At 36.4% G+C, this 27,500-nt stretch overlaps 1 protein-coding gene across 1 annotated transcript in view; it reads left to right on the plus strand.

The window, feature by feature from the left end:
• LOC142358703 (uncharacterized) overlaps positions 1-27,500 on the plus strand; it is a 389,942-nt gene that overhangs the window by 200,105 nt on the left and 162,337 nt on the right. The window contains exons 9-10 of the mRNA XM_075410229.1: positions 13,217-13,334; positions 13,483-13,906. Coding sequence (XP_075266344.1) covers positions 13,217-13,334; positions 13,483-13,906 — 542 coding nt within the window. The remainder of the gene's footprint in view (positions 1-13,216; positions 13,335-13,482; positions 13,907-27,500) is intronic.

Below are 27,500 nucleotides of genomic sequence, written 5' to 3' on the forward strand. Positions count from 1 at the left end.
CTCAAACTGTCTTGGAGACTTATACTTATGCTTATGGTGTGAGGGGCGGTTCTTAGAGGTTGACACCCCCCCCTTTGTTGACCCCCCCACCCCCACTATTGGCTCCACCCCCCCCCCCCCACCGCGCTTTTGCCCCCCCCCCCCCCCCACCCAGTGCTGCCCCCATCAGCCCCCGGTGCACCCCCCCCCCCCCCCCCCCGTGGCTAGCTACTGACCAAGCCAACCGCTCGCCGGTCGTTTGAGAGCAATTCGCCCGACGTTAGTCGGTTATGTTTGTCTCTTGCTTATTAATAGCCGCACAGCGATAGCTGGGGCTATTATTGGCCTTCTCTTGGTTTTTTACAATTCAAAGAATTTGAATTGTATTGGGGCGCTGTCTTTTTTTTTAAGATCTGTTCACACATTTTCATGATTTTAGAAGTCAAATTGGAGTTGTGATTTTGGTCACGCCGAAACAGGAAGTGGAGCGAAAAAGCGAGTGGTTTTGCGGCCGGCGTGAAATTTTTTCGCTCTAAATTTAAAGTAGAGTGAGAATACGGTGTTTGAACAAAAATTCTCTTTATCGGTAGTGGTTTTTTGTTCACATGCGGCAATTTCACTTTGATCTTTACTGTTTTTTCGATTGGTTTTCCCAATCCATTCATAGTCCGTTCTAGGTCTAGTTTTCTGTTTAGTCAATGAAAATTCTTTGAATTGTACGTCAGGACTTGTCCTGCTATGTTTTTTTTTATTTCGTCGTCATGATTTTTGTTACGACCATATGACGTCACAGCCACTTTTTGTTCATTCGTCCATGCAATTTTAACTGAAATGCATGTGTGACGTCATTTTTCGCTCTTAGTGGAGTGAGTTTTTTTGTTCATGCGCGTGATTAAATTTTTGGTCACACTTGACTTACCTCACTCTCAAAAACGACTTCCTCACTTTGAAATTGACTCTTATTTACTTTAATTCAAAGAGATAGGGTCAAATGGGTGTGTGTCACTCTAAATGAAGGTTATTTGAGATCAGCTAATAGAGGCAGCAATAACTTATACAGATTTTTAATCAAAATATAACAGATCAGCCTTCAATGAAAAGACGAATTTTTTTGGTCTGTCATTTTTACTGTTTTTTTTAGACTGTCGATCTACGAATCTATTGCGGCTATTTTCTGGCAATCTGACAGCTATGTTTCAATATATATTTGGTGTCAACTCTCGACAGAAGTTTTTTTTCTAGAAAATAGGACCACTTAGAAATTACGTAAGTTCGCGCCATTTGAACTACCAAAAACAACTTAAAATAGAGCCAAATTCGATGTAATTTTTCTCACTTTGTTTCATTAGTGGTTATGGTGGTATATTATAACCTCTATTGATGTAATTTGAAGTCCCCTTCAGTGAATTTAGTTACCCCCCTCCCAAAAGAAGGAGGCTGCAATAGATCGAAATAGTCAATTTTATTTGTGTCTTACTGCGCGAAACATTGGCACAAAATGATAAAATTAACTTGAAACAAAACACAGAGATTAGTGGTTATGATTAATAGCCGCCCTCATCTCAGCCGGCTATTATAGCGCTCCTATTTTTTTACAACCCAAGTATTGGATTGTATTGGTGCTCTGTCTTTTTACAATTCAAAGAATTTGAATTGTATTGGGGCGCTGTCTTTTTTTAAGATCTGTTCACACATTTTCATGATTTTTGAAGTCAAAATGGAGTAGTCATTTTGGTCACGCCGAAACAGGAAGTGGAGCGCAAAACCGAGTGGTTTTGCGGCGTGAAATTTTTTCGCTCTAAATTCAAAGTAAAGTGAGAAAACGGTGTTTGAACAAAAATTCGCTTTCTCGCTAGTGGTTTTTTGTTCACTTGCGGCAATTTCACTTTGATTTTTACTGTTTTTTCGATTTTTGGACCGGATTTTTTTCTAAATGGTTTTTCCAATCCATTCATAGTCCGTTTTAGGTCTAGTTTTTTTAGTCATTGAAAATTCTTTGAATTGTACGTCAGGACTTGTCCTGCTATGTTTTTATGTTTCATTCGTCTGACGCTCGTTTTTGAGTTGTTTCAGACTTTGATGTCAAAAAAGCTCCTCTGCGGTTTAATAATAGGTTATTGCATAGTTTCAAGTGGTAATGAAGTGGTTTTAAACATTTTAACTTACTCAATTTTCCAACTATTTTAAATCAAACTTTTTTTCAAATTTCAAATTTTCAAGTATTCTCAAATTTTATTGTCATTATTCAAGTTTTCCGGCGCCAGGGGGCAATAAGCCTCATATATGGTTTGCTAAAAGTTTACTGAAAATATTTTTTGGCCATGGAATGGTATTCAACATTTTAATATCTTTTACCAATTTTTTGATAAAGTTGCATTTTTCTTTAAATTTTTGAAATTTTTATTCAGTGGCCAGGGAACCTTCTATAGAGTTTGCTAGTATGTTACTACACAGTTTCTAGGGGCAATACAATAGTTTCCATTTTAATTTTTCAATTGTAGGGAATTTTTTAAATAAAGCTTGCAATTTAAAATTTTCGATAGTTTTCAAATTTTTCGGTTTTTTGTCATTCTCCGAGTTTAACTTTCTTCACTGGCCAACGAAGCTTTTCAAATGTTGTAGACAGTTAAGAAAAAAGAACTCCAGAGTCAAAAATATGTTTTGACCTTTTTTATAGCCCTATTTTTGGAAATTTTCTTTAAATTTTCTCTTCTCAGATTCTTGATGCATTTGTCATATTTGTCCAGTTTATCTACTTTTAGTGGCAGATTCCTCTCTTTCAAGGTTTTTGCGTGAGTTAATGAGTATTTTGAAATGAGTCATATATGGTCTTCAAGTTAAAAGCTTCAAGGGTTTTAGCAATGATCGTTTTTTTTGGTTAGTTTGTTTGATGCTTTTAGTTTCTCAACTTGTGAGATTTTTGTCTTGTTGGCTGGGATTGTTCAATTGATCTGCCGGTCAGGTTCATTAGGTCTGTTTTTCATTCAGTTACTTGGATTGTATTTCAGGACTTGTCCTGCTATGTTTTTTTACTTCGTCGAACTTTTTTTCGCTTTACCCATTTTGCCGCTTTTTCGACATTTTGCATGAAATCTTTTTGACTTCTCTAGGCTAGTTTCACTCTTCTGCCATTCTGCTTAAAGTCCTTTTAAACAGCAGCTCAGCTGCTCAGCAAAGCAATTCAAAATGAAGAAAGTCAGTATAAAAAAATCAAAGTGAGAAATAGAAACGGGATAAACCCATAAAGCCCATTTTTAGATGCCCGGTACTTGAACTTTGTTCTCAGAAGTTTTAGTTACTTTCTATAATGCTAATTGAGATTGATAGTAGACTCTGTAGCCTCTCACTGAGAGACAGGAGTATGTTCAATTACGATATGACATCAAATTAAATCGCACTTAAAAATGTTTTTATACAAAAATCAATTTTTGTTGATATTTGCTATTCTTTCAATCCCAATAGAGTTATGGGAATCAACGGCGGCTTTTTTCCGGCAATCTGCCGGGTGTGTTTAACATATGAAACAAAAAATGATTATTTCTATTTTCAGCATATTTTGCAAAAAGAAAAAATAATCTGAAATAGACCAAAATTACTTCTGAACGTTGAGGAATTTGAAAATTTTACATGTTCTCAACATTAAATTTCAATAACTCCTTGAAAAGACGAAATGCAAAAACAGCACCATAAAAATATTCTACGCTTGGCGGGTTTTCTAATGATACCGCTGGACTTCCTTCATGGTTATATCTATCGACCAAAATTGACTGAACAAATAAACGCTTCGAGAATATAGTTCCTCACCCTCCCCCACAAAGTGGGGTCGGAACAATAAAAACTCACAAAATAGAAAAGCGAGTGATCAATTTGTACTCATTTGATAGATCGGGTAAATTTTTTATCTCACGTTCAGAGAAGTCATGTCATTTGTTTCGAATCGCACAGAAATATTTCACAGCCCTTTCGTAGCTGTTTCATAGCATATTTCATAGCTGTTTCGAATCGCTCAGAAATATTTCATTATATGAAAATGCGCCGAAATGCTCATTTATGGAGAAAGTGAATTAAAATAACAGCCCGTAATAGACAAGATTGGAAGAACACATTTAAGATAGAATTTAAGGGCTAGGTTCCGGCTGTCTCGGTTTCGGTGTTATTTTAACGCTATTTTAGCTTTCCTAACACAAAGCTATTTTAGCTTCTCTATTCTAGCTTCTCTCACTTTTTTTGTGGTTTCTTGATACTAGTTCATTTTTGTCGTACATCAATAAATTTTTCCATTTCTGTTCTGTCAATCCTAATTGGGGGTTATGGGAATCAATGGTGAGTATTTTCCAGCAATCTGGCGGGTTTAAAACTTTGGAATTATAGACTGTCAATTATCTTTTTAATTGCTCTCAAAAGAATTTTGTAGCAATTGTATTAGTCCTGTTGGTCTGTTATCGTGCGATTTGTCGCTTGACTGAGTTTTCGTCTGAGCCATTTTACTTTTTCCTCAGAAATGGGATAAGCATGTAGCGCTCAGCGGGCATTAAGTTCTCTTAGAGCCTTTCAGCTCTGTTTTAGCTCAAACTGTTTTGGAGACTTATACTTATTGTTGTGAAGGGCGGTTCTTTGAGGTTGGCATACCCCCCCCCTCCCCCCGCACTTCGCCCCATCCCCACCCCTGCACCCGCTGCGCTCTCCTCACTGAAGGGGCGTGAGGAGAGCGCAGCGCCCCCCCACCCCCCCCCCCCCCCGGTGCACCCCCGCTGCGCTCTCCTCCCGCCCCTTCAGTTAAGCTAAAGCAAGCCTCACTAAACCGCGACTAGCTATTGACAAAGCTAACCGCTCGCCGGTCTTTTGAGAGTAATTTGCCCGTTATTAGTCGTTTTTTGTTTTTGTTTTAATCCCAATTGACGTAAAGAATGTGTATGGCTGGGCTGCTTTTTCCTGCAATCTGCCATTTATTAATTGCTATCAAACGAAGTTTGTATCAATTATATTAGTATATTAGACGGGTAATCTTTTTATGCGATTGTTCGCTAGACCGATATTTCGTCTGACCCTTTGTTTTCGTCCTCAGATGCGGGATATACATGTGACGCCTGGAGGGCATTAAGTGATTGGGCAGGCTTTTAATGGAGCCTCCCACCACAATACTCTCCTGGTCCACCCTCCTCCATCTGATGATTTGAACCCCCTATCGTACAAGTGCCCTTTCGTGCAGCTGTTTAGAGCAATTAGGCCGACGTTAGTCGGTTATGTTCTGATAGTTGAAAATTCTTAATTACTGTTTTTCTTTTCCAACTGGGACTGTGTGGCTTATATTTTAGTCCCTTTTGCTGATTCAGTCCTTTTAGTTTTCTCGACAATAGCTTCCGGAGAAAAACAAGGTTGTAAATAATAACTGATCGCAACTCTTGAGAGAGAGAGAGAGAGAGAGAGAGAGAGAGAGAGAGAGAGTTAATTTATCCTCGCTTGTAAAGTATAAATACAGAACAGCATAGATTTAGTAGAAAAGAACAACAAAATTTACAATAGAATAGCAAAGTACAGCAGAACGATCAGCATAGTATTATTTATTAATAGCCGCGAAGCGATAGCGGCTATTATTGGGGACATCGTGGTTTTTTTACAATTCAAAGAATTTGAATTGTATTGGGGCGCTGTCTTTTTTTTAAGATCTGTTCACACATTTTCATGATTTTTGAAGTCAAATTGGAGTAGTGATTTTGGTCACGCCGAAACAGGAAGTGGAGCGAAAAAGCGAGTGGTTTTGCGGCGTGAAATGTTTTTGCTCTAAATTTAAAGCAGAGTGAGAAAACGGTGTTTGAACAAAAATTTCTCGCTAGTGGTTTTTTGTTCACATGCGGCAATTTCACTTTGATTTTTACTGTTTTTTCGATTTTTGGACCGGATTTTTTTCTAAATGGTTTTTCCAATCCATTCATAGTCCGTTCTAGGTCTAGTTTTCTGTTTAGTCAATGAAAATTCTTTGAATTGTACGTCAGGACTTGTCCTGCTATGTTTTTTTTATTTCGTCGTCATGATTTTTGTTACGACCATATGACGTCACAGCCACTTTTTGTTCATTCGTCCATGCAATTTTAACTGAAATGCATGTGTGACGTCATTTTTCGCTCTTAGTGGAGTGAGTTTTTTTGTTCATGCGCGTGATTAAATTTTTGGTCACACTTGACTTACCTCACTCTCAAAAACGACTTCCTCACTTTGAAATTGACTCTTATTTACTTTAATTCAAAGAGATAGGGTCAAATGGGTGTGTGTCACTCTAAATGAAGGTTATTTGAGATCAGCTAATAGAGGCAGCAATAACTTATACAGATTTTTAATCAAAATATAACAGATCAGCCTTCAATGAAAAGACGAATTTTTTTGGTCTGTCATTTTTACTGTTTTTTTTAGACTGTCGATCTACGAATCTATTGCGGCTATTTTCTGGCAATCTGACAGCTATGTTTCAATATATATTTGGTGTCAACTCTCGACAGAAGTTTTTTTTCTAGAAAATAGGACCACTTAGAAATTACGTAAGTTCGCGCCATTTGAACTACCAAAAACAACTTAAAATAGAGCCAAATTCGATGTAATTTTTCTCACTTTGTTTCATTAGTGGTTATGGTGGTATATTATAACCTCTATTGATGTAATTTGAAGTCCCCTTCAGTGAATTTAGTTACCCCCCTCCCAAAAGAAGGAGGCTGCAATAGATCGAAATAGTCAATTTTATTTGTGTCTTACTGCGCGAAACATTGGCACAAAATGATAAAATTAACTTGAAACAAAACACAGAGATTAGTGGTTATGATTAATAGCCGCCCTCATCTCAGCCGGCTATTATAGCGCTCCTATTTTTTTACAACCCAAGTATTGGATTGTATTGGTGCTCTGTCTTTTTACAATTCAAAGAATTTGAATTGTATTGGGGCGCTGTCTTTTTTTAAGATCTGTTCACACATTTTCATGATTTTTGAAGTCAAAATGGAGTAGTCATTTTGGTCACGCCGAAACAGGAAGTGGAGCGCAAAACCGAGTGGTTTTGCGGCGTGAAATTTTTTCGCTCTAAATTCAAAGTAAAGTGAGAAAACGGTGTTTGAACAAAAATTCGCTTTCTCGCTAGTGGTTTTTTGTTCACTTGCGGCAATTTCACTTTGATTTTTACTGTTTTTTCGATTTTTGGACCGGATTTTTTTCTAAATGGTTTTTCCAATCCATTCATAGTCCGTTTTAGGTCTAGTTTTTTTAGTCATTGAAAATTCTTTGAATTGTACGTCAGGACTTGTCCTGCTATGTTTTTATGTTTCATTCGTCTGACGCTCGTTTTTGAGTTGTTTCAGACTTTGATGTCAAAAAAGCTCCTCTGCGGTTTAATAATAGGTTATTGCATAGTTTCAAGTGGTAATGAAGTGGTTTTAAACATTTTAACTTACTCAATTTTCCAACTATTTTAAATCAAACTTTTTTTCAAATTTCAAATTTTCAAGTATTCTCAAATTTTATTGTCATTATTCAAGTTTTCCGGCGCCAGGGGGCAATAAGCCTCATATATGGTTTGCTAAAAGTTTACTGAAAATATTTTTTGGCCATGGAATGGTATTCAACATTTTAATATCTTTTACCAATTTTTTGATAAAGTTGCATTTTTCTTTAAATTTTTGAAATTTTTATTCAGTGGCCAGGGAACCTTCTATAGAGTTTGCTAGTATGTTACTACACAGTTTCTAGGGGCAATACAATAGTTTCCATTTTAATTTTTCAATTGTAGGGAATTTTTTAAATAAAGCTTGCAATTTAAAATTTTCGATAGTTTTCAAATTTTTCGGTTTTTTGTCATTCTCCGATTTTAACTTTCTTCACTGGCCAACGAAGCTTTTCAAATGTTGTAGACAGTTAAGAAAAAAGAACTCCAGAGTCAAAAATATGTTTTGACCTTTTTTATAGCCCTATTTTTGGAAATTTTCTTTAAATTTTCTCTTCTCAGATTCTTGATGCATTTGTCATATTTGTCCAGTTTATCTACTTTTAGTGGCAGATTCCTCTCTTTCAAGGTTTTTGCGTGAGTTAATGAGTATTTTGAAATGAGTCATATATGGTCTTCAAGTTAAAAGCTTCAAGGGTTTTAGCAATGATCGTTTTTTTTGGTTAGTTTGTTTGATGCTTTTAGTTTCTCAACTTGTGAGATTTTTGTCTTGTTGGCTGGGATTGTTCAATTGATCTGCCGGTCAGGTTCATTAGGTCTGTTTTTCATTCAGTTACTTGGATTGTATTTCAGGACTTGTCCTGCTATGTTTTTTTACTTCGTCGAACTTTTTTTCGCTTTACCCATTTTGCCGCTTTTTCGACATTTTGCATGAAATCTTTTTGACTTCTCTAGGCTAGTTTCACTCTTCTGCCATTCTGCTTAAAGTCCTTTTAAACAGCAGCTCAGCTGCTCAGCAAAGCAATTCAAAATGAAGAAAGTCAGTATAAAAAAATCAAAGTGAGAAATAGAAACGGGATAAACCCATAAAGCCCATTTTTAGATGCCCGGTACTTGAACTTTGTTCTCAGAAGTTTTAGTTACTTTCTATAATGCTAATTGAGATTGATAGTAGACTCTGTAGCCTCTCACTGAGAGACAGGAGTATGTTCAATTACGATATGACATCAAATTAAATCGCACTTAAAAATGTTTTTATACAAAAATCAATTTTTGTTGATATTTGCTATTCTTTCAATCCCAATAGAGTTATGGGAATCAACGGCGGCTTTTTTCCGGCAATCTGCCGGGTGTGTTTAACATATGAAACAAAAAATGATTATTTCTATTTTCAGCATATTTTGCAAAAAGAAAAAATAATCTGAAATAGACCAAAATTACTTCTGAACGTTGAGGAATTTGAAAATTTTACATGTTCTCAACATTAAATTTCAATAACTCCTTGAAAAGACGAAATGCAAAAACAGCACCATAAAAATATTCTACGCTTGGCGGGTTTTCTAATGATACCGCTGGACTTCCTTCATGGTTATATCTATCGACCAAAATTGACTGAACAAATAAACGCTTCGAGAATATAGTTCCTCACCCTCCCCCACAAAGTGGGGTCGGAACAATAAAAACTCACAAAATAGAAAAGCGAGTGATCAATTTGTACTCATTTGATAGATCGGGTAAATTTTTTATCTCACGTTCAGAGAAGTCATGTCATTTGTTTCGAATCGCACAGAAATATTTCACAGCCCTTTCGTAGCTGTTTCATAGCATATTTCATAGCTGTTTCGAATCGCTCAGAAATATTTCATTATATGAAAATGCGCCGAAATGCTCATTTATGGAGAAAGTGAATTAAAATAACAGCCCGTAATAGACAAGATTGGAAGAACACATTTAAGATAGAATTTAAGGGCTAGGTTCCGGCTGTCTCGGTTTCGGTGTTATTTTAACGCTATTTTAGCTTTCCTAACACAAAGCTATTTTAGCTTCTCTATTCTAGCTTCTCTCACTTTTTTTGTGGTTTCTTGATACTAGTTCATTTTTGTCGTACATCAATAAATTTTTCCATTTCTGTTCTGTCAATCCTAATTGGGGGTTATGGGAATCAATGGTGAGTATTTTCCAGCAATCTGGCGGGTTTAAAACTTTGGAATTATAGACTGTCAATTATCTTTTTAATTGCTCTCAAAAGAATTTTGTAGCAATTGTATTAGTCCTGTTGGTCTGTTATCGTGCGATTTGTCGCTTGACTGAGTTTTCGTCTGAGCCATTTTACTTTTTCCTCAGAAATGGGATAAGCATGTAGCGCTCAGCGGGCATTAAGTTCTCTTAGAGCCTTTCAGCTCTGTTTTAGCTCAAACTGTTTTGGAGACTTATACTTATTGTTGTGAAGGGCGGTTCTTTGAGGTTGGCATACCCCCCCCCCCCTCCCCCCGCACTTCGCCCCATCCCCACCCCTGCACCCGCTGCGCTCTCCTCACTGAAGGGGCGTGAGGAGAGCGCAGCGCCCCCCCCCCCCCCCGGTGCACCCCCGCTGCGCTCTCCTCCCGCCCCTTCAGTTAAGCTAAAGCAAGCCTCACTAAACCGCGACTAGCTATTGACAAAGCTAACCGCTCGCCGGTCTTTTGAGAGTAATTTGCCCGTTATTAGTCGTTTTTTGTTTTTGTTTTAATCCCAATTGACGTAAAGAATGTGTATGGCTGGGCTGCTTTTTCCTGCAATCTGCCATTTATTAATTGCTATCAAACGAAGTTTGTATCAATTATATTAGTATATTAGACGGGTAATCTTTTTATGCGATTGTTCGCTAGACCGATATTTCGTCTGACCCTTTGTTTTCGTCCTCAGATGCGGGATATACATGTGACGCCTGGAGGGCATTAAGTGATTGGGCAGGCTTTTAATGGAGCCTCCCACCACAATACTCTCCTGGTCCACCCTCCTCCATCTGATGATTTGAACCCCCTATCGTACAAGTGCCCTTTCGTGCAGCTGTTTAGAGCAATTAGGCCGACGTTAGTCGGTTATGTTCTGATAGTTGAAAATTCTTAATTACTGTTTTTCTTTTCCAACTGGGACTGTGTGGCTTATATTTTAGTCCCTTTTGCTGATTCAGTCCTTTTAGTTTTCTCGACAATAGCTTCCGGAGAAAAACAAGGTTGTAAATAATAACTGATCGCAACTCTTGAGAGAGAGAGAGAGAGAGAGAGAGAGAGAGAGAGTTAATTTATCCTCGCTTGTAAAGTATAAATACAGAACAGCATAGATTTAGTAGAAAAGAACAAAATTTACAATAGAATAGCAAAGTACAGCAGAACGATCAGCATAGTATTATTTATTAATAGCCGCGAAGCGATAGCGGCTATTATTGGGGACATCGTGGTTTTTTTACAATTCAAAGAATTTGAATTGTATTGGGGCGCTGTCTTTTTTTTAAGATCTGTTCACACATTTTCATGATTTTTGAAGTCAAATTGGAGTAGTGATTTTGGTCACGCCGAAACAGGAAGTGGAGCGAAAAAGCGAGTGGTTTTGCGGCGTGAAATGTTTTTGCTCTAAATTTAAAGCAGAGTGAGAAAACGGTGTTTGAACAAAAATTTCTCGCTAGTGGTTTTTTGTTCACATGCGGCAATTTCACTTTGATTTTTACTGTTTTTTCGATTTTTTGGATCCGATTTATTTCTAAGTGGTTTTCCCAATCCATTCAAAGTCCGTTCTTGATCTAGTTTTCTGTTTAGTCAATGAAAATTGTTTGAATTGTACGTCAGGACTTGTCCTGCTATGTTTTTTTACTTCGTCGAATAAAAAAATGTTTAGCTTTACCTCATTTTGACGCTTTTTCAACATTTTGCGTGATATCTTTTTGACTTCTCTAGGCTATTTTTTCTCTTCTCTCTTTCTGCTAAAAGTGATTTTGAATATCAGTTGCTCAGCAAAGCAATTCAAAATGAACAGAGTCATTATAAAAAATTGAAGTCAGAAGTAGAAACGGGATAAACCCATAAAGACCAATTTTAGTTGCCCGCTATTTGAACGTCGTTCCTATAAGTCGGAGTTACCATCTCTAAAGCTTATTGGTATTGATAGCAGCCCCTGTAGCTTCTCTCTAAGAAACAGAAGTACGTTATGTTCAACTACGAAATGACATCAAAAAAAATCGGACTTAAAAAATGTTTTTGTACAAAAATCTTTTTTTTTTCAATACCTTCTATTCTTTCAATCCCAATCATGCTTATTGGAATCATTGGCGGCTATTTTCCGGCAATATGCCGGGTATGTTTAACATTTTTTTTAAAAAAATTTCTTTTTCATTTCTTAACAATGATTCAAAAGCATTACACAGAACTTAAATGGTAACTTTGATCAATTCACATCTAAATGCCCTCTTCTATGACATATTGTTGCATATCGTGGAATTTTCTAGTCAATTCTCACTCTCTCTAGCAAAGGCTTTAGGTCATTTGACTGATTGGATTCTGAGAACCTTGCCTGACTCAAGAAATTGGTTACTGCACTTTGAAGCTTAAGGTAAATTTGAGTAAGTTCAAGATGCTCATACGTGTGTTTCAAGTCCCTAGTAATAAGGTTTCTGCGGAGTGAATTTGAACAAGCCATATTGAATTTATCATTTTGCAGATTATTAAGTGGCGTCGATAACTTTTTAGGCTCGTTTCTGAATCTTCTTACGGCACACAGTGCTGTTTTGTAGCTATTCCATTAATCTGCAGGCTGTGTTTAGCTCATAGCCTGAGAAGGCTCTTATTTTTTGTAACTGCCGTCAGCCTCTCAAAGGCTATTGTTTAGGAGTTCTCCTTTAAAGAAAGTTGTGTTGCCTTGTTTATTTTACGTAGTTTTGACGTGTAATTGATTTTGATATGTAACTGATTGAAGTTTTGAATTCATTTTTCAAATTTATCCTAACACATTCAAGGTGTAAAGGCGAAATGAAGAAGAGATAAACCGGTAAAGCCCCGGCTCTAAGACTTAATAATTAATTGCTTAGTCCTGTGAATTACCTTATTATGGTTATCATTAGAGTATGCTGCGAACCGTCATTTGTGCTAAGCTTATTGTCCTCCAGTTTAAAGGCTAAATTCACATTAGTAATCAAATTATCGAATAAACGAAACTGCTGACCAAATGAGAACACTTTTGGACACTTGAGAAAATTAGGCTGACGTCAATTTTTTTCAACTGTTTCAATTTTCTCATTTTCCAACTGTTTCAGTACCTGCTATGTTTCGCATTTTCAATCCTTCCTTTTATTTCTGTTGATTTTCTAATTGCTCGCGAACGAAGTTTTGAAGAATTATTATAAATTTGCACAATTTTAGCTTGACCGTTTTCTTCTACAAAATTCGTTCGTTTTCTTTTCTTGAGTGACTTTGATTTTTTAGAGAGATTTGAACTGCGAGTATTCAGAAATTCAGTCTTTTGCTAAAATAAAACTAAATGTGAGCGATTGCCATACGTAGCCCGTTCAGCGTTGTGGATTATATCGCGGACTCTTAATCGAGAGGTTGCGGGTTCGAATTTCACCCAAGTCAGACGTTTTTGCACCACAAAAGTTTCTCTAGCTTTTGGCCCTTCTAAATAGTTTGCCTCGGCTGTCGTTCTAGAGTAATTCGACCGCCGTTAGCCGGTTTATGTTTGAGTTCAAAAAAGAACAAAGGGTGTTGGAATCAAAAAGTGTGCAATCAAGACTAGCTCATATTGATGTTAATTCTTAAACATGAAATTTTGTGTGGGGTGTTTTAGGGGATGAAATTCTGGAGTGGAATAAGATTCTGTTCCGCAGTCTGACCCACAGTCAAGTTACCCAAGTGATCGTGCAATCCAAACAGGATGCTGAGGTCGAACTCCTGATATGTCGCAGGTAGAACTTTTTTAATTCGATGGACAGATGTAACTTTAGGTTTGGTCCGAATTTTTTTAGTCTTCGCGTGCTGTTTGTTTTCCAATTTTTTTCTTGAAAAGCTGAAAGAGACCCGATTTTCTTGTGATAGTTGGTATTGTTTGTTTAGGCCAAATATGCAGCTTAAGCTGAGTAGTTTGAGTGGGAGAGTAGGCAATGTGGACCAAGAGTCAGAAGCTGCTGGGAGGAATCTCCTTTTACCTTACCCACCAAGACCCACAACTAGACGCGGACTCCAAGATCACAGCGGCTCTGACCTCACTGACGGAGGACCAAGAGTTCCAGGACTGGGAGGACCTGATGTTGGGATGTTAGCGAGCGTTGGGGGAGGAGGGACTGGATCAAGTGCTGGTGTGGGGGTTTTGGATAATACTAGTAGCAGCAGCAGTGCCTTATCCTATAGTTTGCCTGCATCTGCATTCCGTACCTCCACTCAGTACAATCCTAATGTCTCCTCGTCTGCTTCCACCAATGGCAATCAGCCGCGCATCCATCACCCCATCACATCGCAGTGCGTCAGCGGACAGATTCAGGTAAATTTTGTTTGACCAAAATTCTCAGATCAAATGAACGCATTTTGAAAGATTCTGTAGCTGTTGCTTTTAATTACTATCAAACAAGGTTGCGGCACTTGTTGTGGTCAATTTTTGTACTCTAAAGTTTTGCTCGACGGATTTGATTCTTGACTGACTCCTCCTAGATCATTGAAATGGTCTATAAAGAGCTCTGACATATTTGCAAGCCCCCCATTGACTAGCAAGACCGTATCATTTGCAGTACCGTAGTCCAACTATCGCTATCAATACTGACAATTCAGCAGTCCTCTTAAACAGCAGCTGCTCAGCAAAGCAATTCAAAATGAAGAGAGTCAGTATAAAAGAATCAAAGTCAAATAGAAACCGGATAAACCCATGAAGCCCATTTTAAGATGCCCGGTACTTGAACTTTGTTCTCCGAAGTTTTAGTTACTATCTATAATGCTTATTGGGATTGATACTAGACCCTGTAGCCTCTCACTGAGAGACAGGAGTATGTTCAATTACGAAATGACATGAAATTAAATCGCACTTAAAAATGTTTTTATACAAAAATCAATTTTTGTTGATATTTTCTTTTCTTTCAATCCCAATAGAGTTATGGGAATCAACGGCGGCTATTTTCCGGCAATCTGCCAGGTATGTTATTAATAGCCGCTCTCATCTTCTCAGCCGGCTATTATAGCGCTCCTAAGTTTTTTTTTACTACGTCGATCAAAAAAAATGTTTCACTTTACCTCATTTTGCCGCTTTTTCAAAATTTTGCGTGAAACTTTTCGGACTTCTCTAGGCTAGTTTCTCTCTTCTCTCATTCTGCTAAAATTGATTTTGAACATCAGTTGCTCAGCAAAGCAATTCAAAATGAACAGAGTTGGTATAAAAAATTGAAGTCAGAAATAGAAACGGGATAAACCCATAAAGTCCAATTTTAGATGCCCGCTATTTGAATGCCGTTCCTATAAATCTTAGTTACCATCCATGCTTATTGGTAATGATAGTATTCCCTGTAGCCTCTCTCTAAGAAACAGAAGTACGTTATGTTCAATTATGAAATGCAATCAAAATAAATCGGACTTAAAAATTGTTTTTGTACAAAAATCTTTTTTTAATATCTATCTTTGATTGGGATTATTTCAATCCCAATCATGCTTATTGGAATCAACGGCGGCTATTTTCCGGCAATATGCCGGGTATGTTTAAAATTGTAGATACAATTTGGAGTCTTGCAGGAAGCCAACCCCAAAGCTCAGGTAAAATTTCAAACGAATTACGTAATTATTAGTCGTAGTCAGCCTGTCAACGGCTGGTATTTAGGCGCTCTCCTTTTTTAAAATTCGCATCATCTTTTGATCACGTTTTTATAGCTGTGAAGTTGTGAGCTGAGCGGAGCTATATTGCGGTGCTCTTGTTTTTCACAATTCAAAGAATTTGAATTGTATTGGGGTGCTGTCTTTTTAAGATCTGTGCACACATTCTCATGATTTTTGAAGTCAAAATGGAGTAGTGATTTTTTCCCGCCGAAACAGGAAGTTGAATGAAATAGCGAGTGGTTTTGCGTTGTGAAATTTTTTATAGCTGCGAAGCTGTAAGCTGAGCGTAGCTATATTGCGGTGCTCTTTGTTTTTACGACTCGAAGAGGAGTATTGGTTTTCTCTCGGTTTTTTTTTTTTTTACAGGAAGTAGATTTGTTCACGCGGCATTTTGACCTAAAAGCGAAAGTGAGAAAAGCTGTCTTGGTGAACAAATTTTCGCTAAGCGAGAGAAGTTTTTTGATCATGCGCTGCGTTTAGTGAATGACTTTTTGACTTTGAAAAGTAGTTTTTGACTGAATGGCATATATAGATAACCGTTTTTAGCCGTTTTTTCGTCTAAGTGGCCAATTTTTTTTGCTTGTAATTTGGTTTTTTGTAGAAATAATTTTTATTCGATACTATATTGAAATGCCAACATCGGAGATTGATGCCACAGTGTTTTGCAGAGCCTGAATATGGGTTTCAATTTGAAAATTGGCACATATTTTTTGATTTTTTAGTTAATTTTTGACTTTTTTCTATTAATTTCTTCATTCTTAGATCTTTTAACCGTGTTTTTGTCAAAAATCAGTTCATTTGGCAACTTCCCTTTGATAATTCATATACTTAACGCCTCTCTCTACCTCGGTGTATTTTTGTTTTATAAAATTGTACATATGCTAATCCGATTTTGGTAGTTTTTTCCCGATTTTTGTCAGTTTTTTGTTTGTATTTTGATTGTAATTACTAGAAATAGTCTTTTTGTGGAACATGAGGGACCTTATTTGCGTTTTAATAAAAATTCAATCATTTTTTGGAGTTCAGTTTTTGAAAAACAGTTGAAGCTTTTTCGTAAATGCAGTCTTAAAAGTTTTTTGATAATTTTTTTTTTCAAAATGTTTTATATTTTTGAGTTCTGCTTTTTCCTATTTTTTTTGTTCTCTTCAGGAGGATAGATTTTTGTATCGGATGACTAGTTATCTTTTCTAGGTCTCGAATGTTGAGCAGTGAACTGTATTTGTTTTTCTTGATTTTTTAATTTGATTTAAACAAGAATGCCTTTTTGTTACGGTGTTCCTTACATTGTGCCCATATTCTTAAAATTCTAGTTAGTATCATTCTAGCTTTGTCCTGGCACCTATTTTGATTTTTGGTATATTGATTTTTTCAGCTTCCATTTTTCATGAAAGCAGTATTAAAAGTTTTTTGACCTTTTTCTGTAAAATATTTAATGTTTCGTATGTTTCATATCTGGTTTTTCCTATTTTTTTGTTCACTTCAGGAGGATAGATCTTTATATTGGACGACTAGTTATCTTTTCTATGTCTCTAATGCTGAACAATGAAATGTATTCGTTTTTCTTGAATTTTGTTTTTATTTTTGACTTTCAAAAATCAAGAATGTGTTTTTATTACGGTGTTCTTCATATTGTGTCCATGTTCTTATCATTCTAGTTAGTATCATTTTAGTTTTGCCTGGCAGCTTTTTATGGCACATATATTTTTGGTTGTTTCAGTTGTTAAAAAATTGAATGATTTCAGCATTTTCTTAGATTTTCGTCATTTCTTTGTTTGCAATTGATTTCATTCAACACAAGGCAGTACTGAGAGTTTGCTAGCCAGCTTTTTCCAAAAGCTCTACTTAATACTATCTACTGCAACTTCTATCCGGCCTTGGTGTTAATTTAAACGATTTTTTGCCTTTGAACATTTTTCTGCTGCTTGTCTTTTCTATGATTATTTTAATTTTTGAATTAGTTTTAAATCATGTTGTCTAGCACATGCAGAACAAGGGAGAAGTATGTGCCGTTTTTTGTTTTAATTGCAGTGATTAGAACTGTAATTATAGTGGTTTTCTGATTCTTAAATTTGAGTATTCTTTTTTTTTAAAAAAAGATTTAACTTAGTTTCTAAGATTGTTATCTGCCGTTTGCTTTTCTGATCTTTTTGAGATCAGAATCATGAATTATTTGAGGGCAATTGATAGCCCTTTCAGCTGTTTTAGGCCATCAGTATTTTGACCTGCTAATCGATTTCGGATTTTTTAACGTTATCAAACATTTTCAACAATATAAAATTTTGCTGCATTTTTTTCTTGGTGACAGTGGTTTAAGTTTCACCAATTTTTAGATCAGACCAGGGGAGGTAATGAGTTAATGGTTGAATTCAAATGGTAATTGCTTCAGCTGCAATTAGGGTTTTGTTTGTGAGGTTTTGCGGCTTCGAGTCGCTTCCGGAATTCTTCCGGCTATGTTTTTTGTTTCGTCGTCTGACGCTTCATTTTCGTTTTACATTTGTTCTAGAACATTCTGTCTCGTCACTGCTTAAATGGCTTTTTCGCGCTTGATTTCACGCTTTCTTTGTGACCTAAATTGCGGTTATTCAGAAACAAAATCTGTTCCTAAAACAAAGTTGATTGTAAGAAAACAGATTGAATGGTCCGACAGCCGAGTGGTTAAGGCGACTGGCTGTTAATTCGGAGAGCGCCGGTTCGAGACGCGACAGGGAAACTTTTTTTGCACCCGAAAACAAGCTCCTTTGAAACAAACTTGCAAGTTTTATAGGCGGCGGCGATAACTATTATCAACTCACTTCTGTATCTTTTTCCATCTGTATTTTACGGCACGCAAGTCTATTTCGCAGCTATTCCGGCAATCTGCCGGCTATGTTTAAATCTAATTTTAACGTAGAGTGAGAAAACGGTGTTTAAACAAAAATAAATTTGCTTTCTCGCTAGTGGATTTTGTTCACATGCGGCGTTTTAACATTGATTTTAGGTTTTCAAATTTTATGATCTGATTGTTTCATGGAAATGGTTTTCCCAATTCACTCTTTGTCCGTTCTAGATCTAGTTTTTGTTTAGTTTTGGAAAATTTTTCGAATTTTAAATCAGGACTTGTCCTGCTGTGTTTTTTTTGTTTTGTCATTTGACACTCTTTTTCGTTTTAAATTTGTTCACACAGCAAAGCTGAAAAAGCCAAATTTTCTGACGTATTTGTTCGTCTCAATAACGGCTTTTGCGGTCTGACGTCGTTTTTCTCTCTCTCTCTCTAGAAAAAATTTGTTGCGTGATTAGATGTTGATCATAAGTGACTTACCTCACTCAATAAAATGACTTTTGCACTTTAAAATTTGAGTTTACTTTGAATTAATTTAAGGTCAAAGGAACTAATATTAGTAAAAGGTCCCTTTTGAAAAGGTTTCTGCGCATTGAATTTTAACAAGATTTATTAATTTTTCGCTGAATTTTTTTACATAGCTTTTTGTGCGGTGTCGGTAACTTTTTGAACTTATATCCGTTTGTTTCTATCTCTATTATACCGCTTGCAAGTCTATTCTCTCGCAGCTATTCCGGAAATCTGCCGGCTATATTTCGTTTTACATAAGTCACGATTTTCACGCTTGACTTCTGGTTTACCTCACTCACTGTTTCAACTGAATGGATCTTAAATGCTTCCACGTATTGAATTACGTAATGTAATGAATACGGCCAAAGTCAAAAGAGCAAAATCAAAATAAACGGGATAAACAGATAAAGCGCAGTCATTGAGTCATAGTGCAGTAGTTTTGAAAGTTCGGTTATTTTTATGCTGATTAGCCTTCAGTTTAGAAGCTGGATTAAGTGTAATTTTAGAATCTAACCGAATATGTTGAATTTACACACATCAAATAAGAACTCTTTGAAACTTAGACAAATTCTGTCAATTTTTATCTCTTAAGTTTTTTCTTTTCCTGTTTCAATCCTAATGTTCGTCAAGCGGGTCAACGGCTGCTATTTTTCTGAATTTTCATGCATAGAGAGGATAATTGTGCTATCACGTTTTGCATTTTTTTCTTGTACTGACAAATTATAGGGAGAATTGTAAACCAGTTAATAATTTATCGTATATTTGGCTTGCAAGTACTTTTTTACTTCTATTTATCTATTTTTTTCCGGCGACTTTTCTACTCTTTTGATGATCCAGAATGTGGGTTTCATGCATTTCTTAAAAACACATGCAAAGCCAAACTTTGTCGAGCCGCACAAAAAAATATTGTAAGCGTTAAGATACCCAAACTATTTCTTTTTCTAAGACGTTATTACGAGATGTTCAATAACACAACAAACCAAGAACAAGAAACAAACCAAGTCATTAATCACAGTAGAAACAAAGTTGAATTTGTGGCTGGTAACAAATTTTGAAAACGCCATGGATGATTATATCACTAATCCTAAGGAAATAGCTATCGATTTCTCAACTAATTGTTTTGGAGATAACTTGACTCAAAGTAAAATGTAAAAATAAGTGTTATGTGGAGATTTGTACAAGCAAAAATTTGCTTATAGATTTGTTACAGAGCAGGAAATACAATGTTGGTTCATTGGTTAATCTAGCAAACCGGGTGGACCTTATAAAGTCAGGGAAACTAAAAGATTTCGCAAATTTCCTATTCTACGTTCTACTATGTTTTTAACTAGTGTATTGATCGATGTACATTTCCATCAGAACTTGAAAAATTAGTTTTCTTCCCCATTGTTAAGGATGAGGAACGAGGCGATCTGAAGAATTATTTACTAAGATCTGTTTACAGCGCGCGCTCCAGTTTTTTTTGAAAAAAAAAGGATATTGATTCAAATAGCACATTTGAAAACAGTGTTTTATTACCGCGACAATTTAGTTTTAGGAGCTCTTCCTGAACGCAGGAGGCTCTTTTTCACAGAAACTGTGCGCTCCAATGTTGTTGATTTTGCATTTGTCCCAACTGCCTTGTTATATCTGTCCAAAGTGTTTGACTCAATTAAAGATGACAGTGTACTAAAAACTGCTTGTAATGTTTTGAATTGCGTGCTCTTCCATTGTTAGACATTTTTTCAACATCGGCTGCTGATTGTAGTGGTGAATAATACTGAGGTCGACAGATTAAGAATAGGATGATCCTGTCCTATTGCAAACTTCTCATAACCTTTGTTTTGGGAGCCTATCATGAATAGACCTTAAATTCAGTTAGTGTTACCCACTTTTTGTACAATTATTACTTCAATTGGTACCTTTTTTTTACTCAGCGTTAATTACAAATTGTATTTTTAACCCCGCACTCCCATTGGCACTGTGACTATATCTGGAACTCTTTTGTTTGGATTCCATTTCTTTTTTAACTCACCCCTTCCATCATTGAGCATCTTATCCTTGCCTCTCATGAGAGAGCCTGATGGAAAATTATGCAACAAAAGATAACCAATTAAAATTTCAATGTTTGAGGGCATCTTCAAAATTTGAAGTAATTTGAGGTTGTTTTTATTTCCTCGTGCGTGAAATTTTGAATAAGTTTCTATTTACTACTCCATATGAAATTCATGAGTTTTGACGTAAATAACTAAAACATAAGACTAAAAATTGGGATATTTTCTGTTTCGGCCCCCAGTGTTTTTTAAGACCCCCAGTTACAAATTATATGGTTATATTAATTGCTCTTGAACGAAGTTCATAGCAATTATTGTGAACATGTGTGTCTTTTTTATGCAAAATTTTTGCTTGACAATTTTGACTTTTCGAGTGACTTTTACGCCCTTGACTTTTGCGTTTCGCGTGATCTAAAATCCTCTCTCAATCACGATTTCATGCAGCTGAACTCAATTGGCGGAACTTTAATACTAATAGTCAAATGAAAAGTGCGCCGAAACTGGTGCCATTTTTTACTTTAAATCTTTATAGTGGTATATATTAACCTCTAATGTGGTTATTTGAAGCACACTATTGAACTTCTTAGTCCCATTTAGGCTCCCTCCGTCCCCCCCAACTGAAGCAGGCTGCAATTCATTAGAGCGCCCGCTAGTCGTTCGAGAGCAATTCTTCCGACGTTTAGTCGGTTATGTTATAGCACGTTACTATGTAAGAAAATAGAACGTGCGCCTGGGGGTCATAAAAAATTTATGCTCGCTAAGCTGGACAGAATTTATGCTCGCGCTAAACAGAACAGATCCAAAAATTGGTCGTAATTTCGTGATTCCAGCGGTGTGATGACGATCGTCTGTAAATTGAAATTTGGTGAATTTTTTGTGGCTGCGATAGCAATAGATCGTTCGGCTTTTTCAGTCTAATTTCAAAGTAGAGTGAGAAAACGGTGTTTGAACAAAAAATCGTTTTCTCGCTAGCGGTTTATTGTTCACATGGGGCATTTTGACTCCGTTCACATGGGGGTTGTTGTTTTTTTTCAGTTAGTGGTTGGCTAACGTTTTGTTTTACTTCGTGCCGTTGCCGGAGTCGTCCGGTTACCTTTCTTAAGATTTTTTGATGTCAGTGACAAGTCTTCTTAGAGTGTAGTAATGGGAGCAAAAAATTGACTACTGCCGATTTTTACTGCCGATTTTTACCGATGTTTACTGTTGTTTCGACCTTTTGATTGTTTTTTTTGAATCTATTCGTTTCGGCCCCCAGCTTAGTGAGCATAAATTTTTATGAACTCCAGGCGCACGTGCTATTTTCTCACATAGTAACGTGCGAAACAGAATAGATCCCAAAGCAGTTTACTGTTTCAAATTATTTTTTTTTCTATTTCAACTCGTATTTTTTAGCCCTCATAAAAGGTTTGAAGCAATTGTATTAGCCCTGTAGTTTTTTTCCGCAATTGATCGTTTGGCGAATTTTTCTTTACACCCCCCACTTCAGTCCCTACCCTCTCCATCATTTTTCACCTGTAACAAAAATTCACCAAATTTCAAATTACAGGCGATCGTCATCAAACCGCTGGAATCACAAAATTACGACCAATTTTTGGATCTGTTCTGTTTTGGCCCCCCAGCTTAGCGAGCATAAATTTTTTATGACCCCTGTGATTTTTTTCGAATTGCCTTTATAATGGAGTGAGAAATTGACCAAATTTTCGTTTTTTTTAACTGATGCTGTATTTTCAAACGTCCGTACTCATTTTTCAAAAAGCTCTACTTGTGTTCTAGTAATAATAAGCATTTTATGATTTCGTCATTAAAGGGCAGTTAATTATTAATAACGGTTTTCTAGTAGAAACGTGAATCTTTTTGAGGTTTTGCATGTTTTGTTGTTCTTTTTGTTGTCCTGTTTCTTTGTCGCGCCAATGACTTTGTTGTCATTGGATCTTGAGTGAGGCCGATTAAAGGCTATTGATATCTTCAATTGATATGTGAAAATTTTAACTACTTTGTCAGAAATTGTTATAATTTTTTTGTTCATTGAGTCAGTTTTTCAGTTCTTATTGTCACATCATTTAGTGTTCTTAAGGGTAAGTCTGATCTGTTGTTAATGTAGCATAAATGAATCTGGTTAATGGTTTGTGCTCATTTCTGCCCAACAACTTTGTAAAATGTTTTTAAATGGTATGCTGAACAATTTTCGAGACTTTCAGTAAGTTGACACGAAAAATATGGTTCTGCAATTAATGGTTCTGCAAGAGAGTTTGTGGCGATGTTGGTATTTAGAGTAATATTTTAGGCCTTTTCGCTTGAGCGCTTTTTGTTTGACCAATTTGACTGTGCGTCCTCGAAAACGGGATAAACAGGTAATGACCGGAGGGCGTGAACTTATTAGAGCTTGGACGGAAGCGCGATTGACCCTCTCCCTCCCGCTGCTCCTCCCCCCACATCCCTTTGCCCCCACTGCACTTGCCATACGCCTCTTATTTAAGTTAAGCTAGCCTCCCTGAACGGTACCCATTTACGGACAAAGCCAGCCACTCGCCAGTTGTTTGAGAGCAATTCGCCGGGTGTTAGGTTGTTGTTTTTTTCAGTTAGTGGTTGGCTTAGGTTTTGTTTTACTTCGTGCCGTTTCCGGAGTCGTCCGGTTACCTTTCTTAAGATTTTTTGATGTCAGTGACAAGTCTTTTTAGAGTGTAGTAATGGGAGCAAAAAATTGACTACGTTTGAAGCGTGATTTTTTCGAATTGCTTTTAAAATGAAGTCAGAAATTGTGGTTTGACCAAATATTCGTCTGTTTTTACCTGATGCTGTATTTTCAAAAGTGTGTACTAATTTCTCAAAAGGCTGTACTTGTGTTTTAGTAATGAATTTTTTTTGTGGTTTCGTCATCAAATGGCAGTTATTAATTAATAACGGTTTTTTAATGAAACATTTGTTATTTTAAGGTTTCCCTCTTTTGTTGTTCTTTTTGTTGTCCTGTTTCTTTGTCTCACCAATGACTCTGTTCTCATTGGCTCTTTAGTGAGGCCTATTAGAGGCTATTGATATCTTTAATTGATATAAAAAATTTTACTACTTTGTCAGAAATTGTTTTAATTTTTGTTTATTGAGTCTTACTCAGTTTTTCAGCTCCTTATTGTCACATTATCATTTAGTCTCCTTAAGGATTAGTCTGATCGGTCATTATTGTAGCATAAATGAATCTGATGAATGGTTTTGTGCTCTTTTTTGCCCAAGGACTGTAAAAACTGTTTTTTTAATGGTATATGGAAAAATTTGCGATACTTTCAAGAAGTTATCACGAAAAATGTGGTTCTGTAATTAATGGCTATGAAAGAGATTTTGTGGCAATGTTGGTATTTAGAATAATATTTTAAGACTTTTCGCTTGAGCGCTTTTTTGTTTGACCCATTTGACTGTGCGTCCTCGAAAACGGGATAAACAGGTAATGACCGGAGCTTTGTCGGAAGCGCTCATCCTCCGCCCACATCCCTTAGCCCCCCACCGCACTTGCCATACGCCTCTTATTTAAGTTAAGGCTAGCGTTCCTAAACGGTACCCATTTACGGACAAAGCCAGCCACTCGCCAGTTGTTTGAGAGCAATTCGCCGGGCGTTAGGTTGTTGTTTTTTTCAGTTAGAGGGCGTGAACTTATTAGAGCTTGGACGGAAGCGCGATTGACCCTCTCCCTCCCGCTGCTCCTCCCCCCACATCCCTTTGCCCCCACTGCACTTGCCATACGCCTCTTATTTAAGTTAAGCTAGCCTCCCTGAACGGTACCCATTTACGGACAAAGCCAGCCACTCGCCAGTTGTTTGAGAGCAATTCGCCGGGTGTTAGGTTGTTGTTTTTTTCAGTTAGTGGTTGGCTTAGGTTTTGTTTTACTTCGTGCCGTTTCCGGAGTCGTCCGGTTACCTTTCTTAAGATTTTTTGTTGTCAGTGACAAGTCTTTTTAGAGTGTAGTAATGGGAGCAAAAAATTGACTACGTTTGCAGCGTGATTTTTTCGAATTGCTTTCAAAATGAAGTCAGAAATTGTGGTTTGACCAAATATTCGTCTGTTTTTACCTGATGCTGTATTTTCAAAAGTGTGTACTAATTTCTCAAAAGGCTGTACTTGTGTTTTAGTAATGAATTTTTTTTGTGGTTTCGTCATCAAATGGCAGTTATTAATTAATAACGGTTTTTTAATGAAACATTTGTTATTTTAAGGTTTCCCTCTTTTGTTGTTCTTTTTGTTGTCCTGTTTCTTTGTCTCACCAATGACTCTGTTCTCATTGGCTCTTTATTGAGGCCTATTAGAGGCTATTGATATCTTTAATTGATATAAAAAATTTTACTACTTTTTCAGAAATTGTTTTAATTTTTGTTTATTGAGTCTTACTCAGTTTTTCAGCTCCTTATTGTCACATTATCATTTAGTCTCCTTAAGGATTAGTCTGATCGGTCATTATTGTAGCATAAATGAATCTGATGAATGGTTTTGTGCTCTTTTTTGCCCAAGGACTGTAAAAACTGTTTTTTTAATGGTATATGGAAAAATTTGCGATACTTTCAAGAAGTTATCACGAAAAATGTGGTTCTGTAATTAATGGCTATGAAAGAGATTTTGTGGCAATGTTGGTATTTAGAATAATATTTTAAGACTTTTCGCTTGAGCGCTTTTTTGTTTGACCCATTTGACTGTGCGTCCTCGAAAACGGGATAAACAGGTAATGACCGGAGCTTTGTCGGAAGCGCTCATCCTCCGCCCACATCCCTTAGCCCCCCACCGCACTTGCCATACGCCTCTTATTTAAGTTAAGGCTAGCGTTCCTAAACGGTATCCATTTACGGACAAAGCCAGCCACTCGCCAGTTGTTTGAGAGCAATTCGCCGGGCGTTAGGTTGTTGTTTTTTTCAGTTAGTGGTTGGCTAACGTTTTGTTTTACTTCGTGTCGTTTCCGGAGTCATCCGGTTACCTTTCTTAAGATTTTTTGATGTTAGTGCCAAGTCTTTTTAGAGTGTAGTAAAGTTTGGAGCGTTATTTTTTTTTGAATTTCCATAAGAGAAGAAATTGTTGAGTGCGAAATTGGCGTTAGACCAAAATTCCGTTAGACCTGATGCTGGATTTTCAATTGTCTGTACTTATTTCTCAAAGGCTGTACATGTGTTCTAGTAATGAATAGCTGTATTTTTGTGATTTCATCTAATGGCAGTTAATATTGGTTTTTTAAATGAAACATTAGTTATTTTGAGGTTTCCCTGTTTCGTTGTTGTTTTTGTTGTCCTGTTTCGTTGTCTCGTCATTGACTCGGTTCTCAGTGGCTCTTTAGTGATGCTTATTAGAGACTATTGATATCTTCAATTGATATATAAATATTTTAACTATTTTGTCAGAAATTGTGTAATTTTTTTCGTTTATTGAGTCTTTCTTAGTTTTTCAATACCTTATCGTCACATTATCGTTTAATCTTCTTCAGGGTAAGTTCGATCGGTTGTTAATGTAGCATAAATGAATATAATTAGTGGTTTGTGCTCATAGTTGCTGTTTTTCATAACTTTTGAGCAATTTTTCGGTACCTGTACTATATGTTGTGTTATAACTCAATATTATTAACGTTAGATCTCATGGGGTGCTCTATGCAATCGGAATAATTATGTCAGTACATAGCTATTGCTTTCTGTGACTGCGACGCATTGTTTTTTAGAAAATTGAGTTTTGCAGGTTTTCACATTTAATTTTCTATGCCTCATTAATGACAAATATCATCAGTTGCTTATGATGCTTGAATGAATCTAATTAATGTCTTGTGTTGTTAATGTCTTGAAATATTGGTGAATTTTTTTGGTTTTGCCCGCTTCTGTTGCTTTTTTGTCTTTTCGCGAGATCTCAAAAAATTACAGCTCTCCTTGACCTTCTAGTGCCGTGTAATTGTCAATTTCTCGACCTCAGGTTTGGGCTATTGGTTTCATTGCGCTATTGTTTTTGAGAGGTTTTGGTAAATTTTTGAATGTTGCCTTCATATGTTACTTTTACTATTTAAGATGTATTTATGTGGTTTTTAAGGTTTATGTTCTATAGTTTTGTGTTTTCTCACTTTTATGCCACTTTTTGTCAAGAGGTTCTGGTTTCTGCCAATTATCTCACTTTTTGCCTTCTTTGCTTTATTAATAGCCGCCGTCAGCCTCTCAAACGGCTATTATTTAGGCGCTGTCCTTATTTTAAATTCGCTTTACCTTTTGATTACGTTTTTCGTTTTAAATAAGTCAGTTTTCACGTTTGAATTCTGACTTACCTCACTCACTGTTTCAACTGAATGGATTCTAATTTGTTTCACGCATTGAATTACGCAATGTAGTAAATACGGTCAATGTCAACGGAGCAAAATCAAAAGAAACGGGATAAACCGATAAAGACCGGTCATTAAGTCATATTGCATTAGGTTATCAAAGTTCATTAGAACGATTGCTAGCTGATATTAGTTTTAAGCTTAATACCCTGCATTTTAGAAGCTGAAATAAGTAGAGGTTTAGAATCTAACGGAAACTGCACACTGAATTAGAACAATTTTTTTAAACTTAGGGAAAAGTTTTGTCAATTTCAATCTCACTTTTTTTTCTTTTTCTGTTTCAATCCCGATGTGCGTCTAGCGCGTCAACGGTGGATGTTTTCCGGCAATCTGCTGGCTGTCTTTTGATGTTGATTTCCAAAAATTTTGTTGTATTCTTCACTCACTCTGAGCGTAGTGGACGCGTGTTGTCCTTTTTTATATGGTGTTGTTCTTTTGAATTTTCAAATCTGGTGTGCGGAAAAATCTTCTTAGTTTGGTTAGTTTTTCTTGTGCTTTATTGACTGCCATAGTTAATTGCTGCTGGACAAAAAATTGATTGTCAGGTCAGTTGTCAAATCTTTCATTTTTTTTGTAATTCTAAACTTGTCCTGCTGTGACT

The sequence above is a fragment of the Convolutriloba macropyga genome, chromosome 2 (genome assembly GCF_964194025.1).
Source record: "Convolutriloba macropyga chromosome 2, txConMacr16.3, whole genome shotgun sequence".
In the NCBI taxonomy this organism is placed as follows: domain Eukaryota; kingdom Metazoa; phylum Xenacoelomorpha; order Acoela; family Convolutidae; genus Convolutriloba; species Convolutriloba macropyga.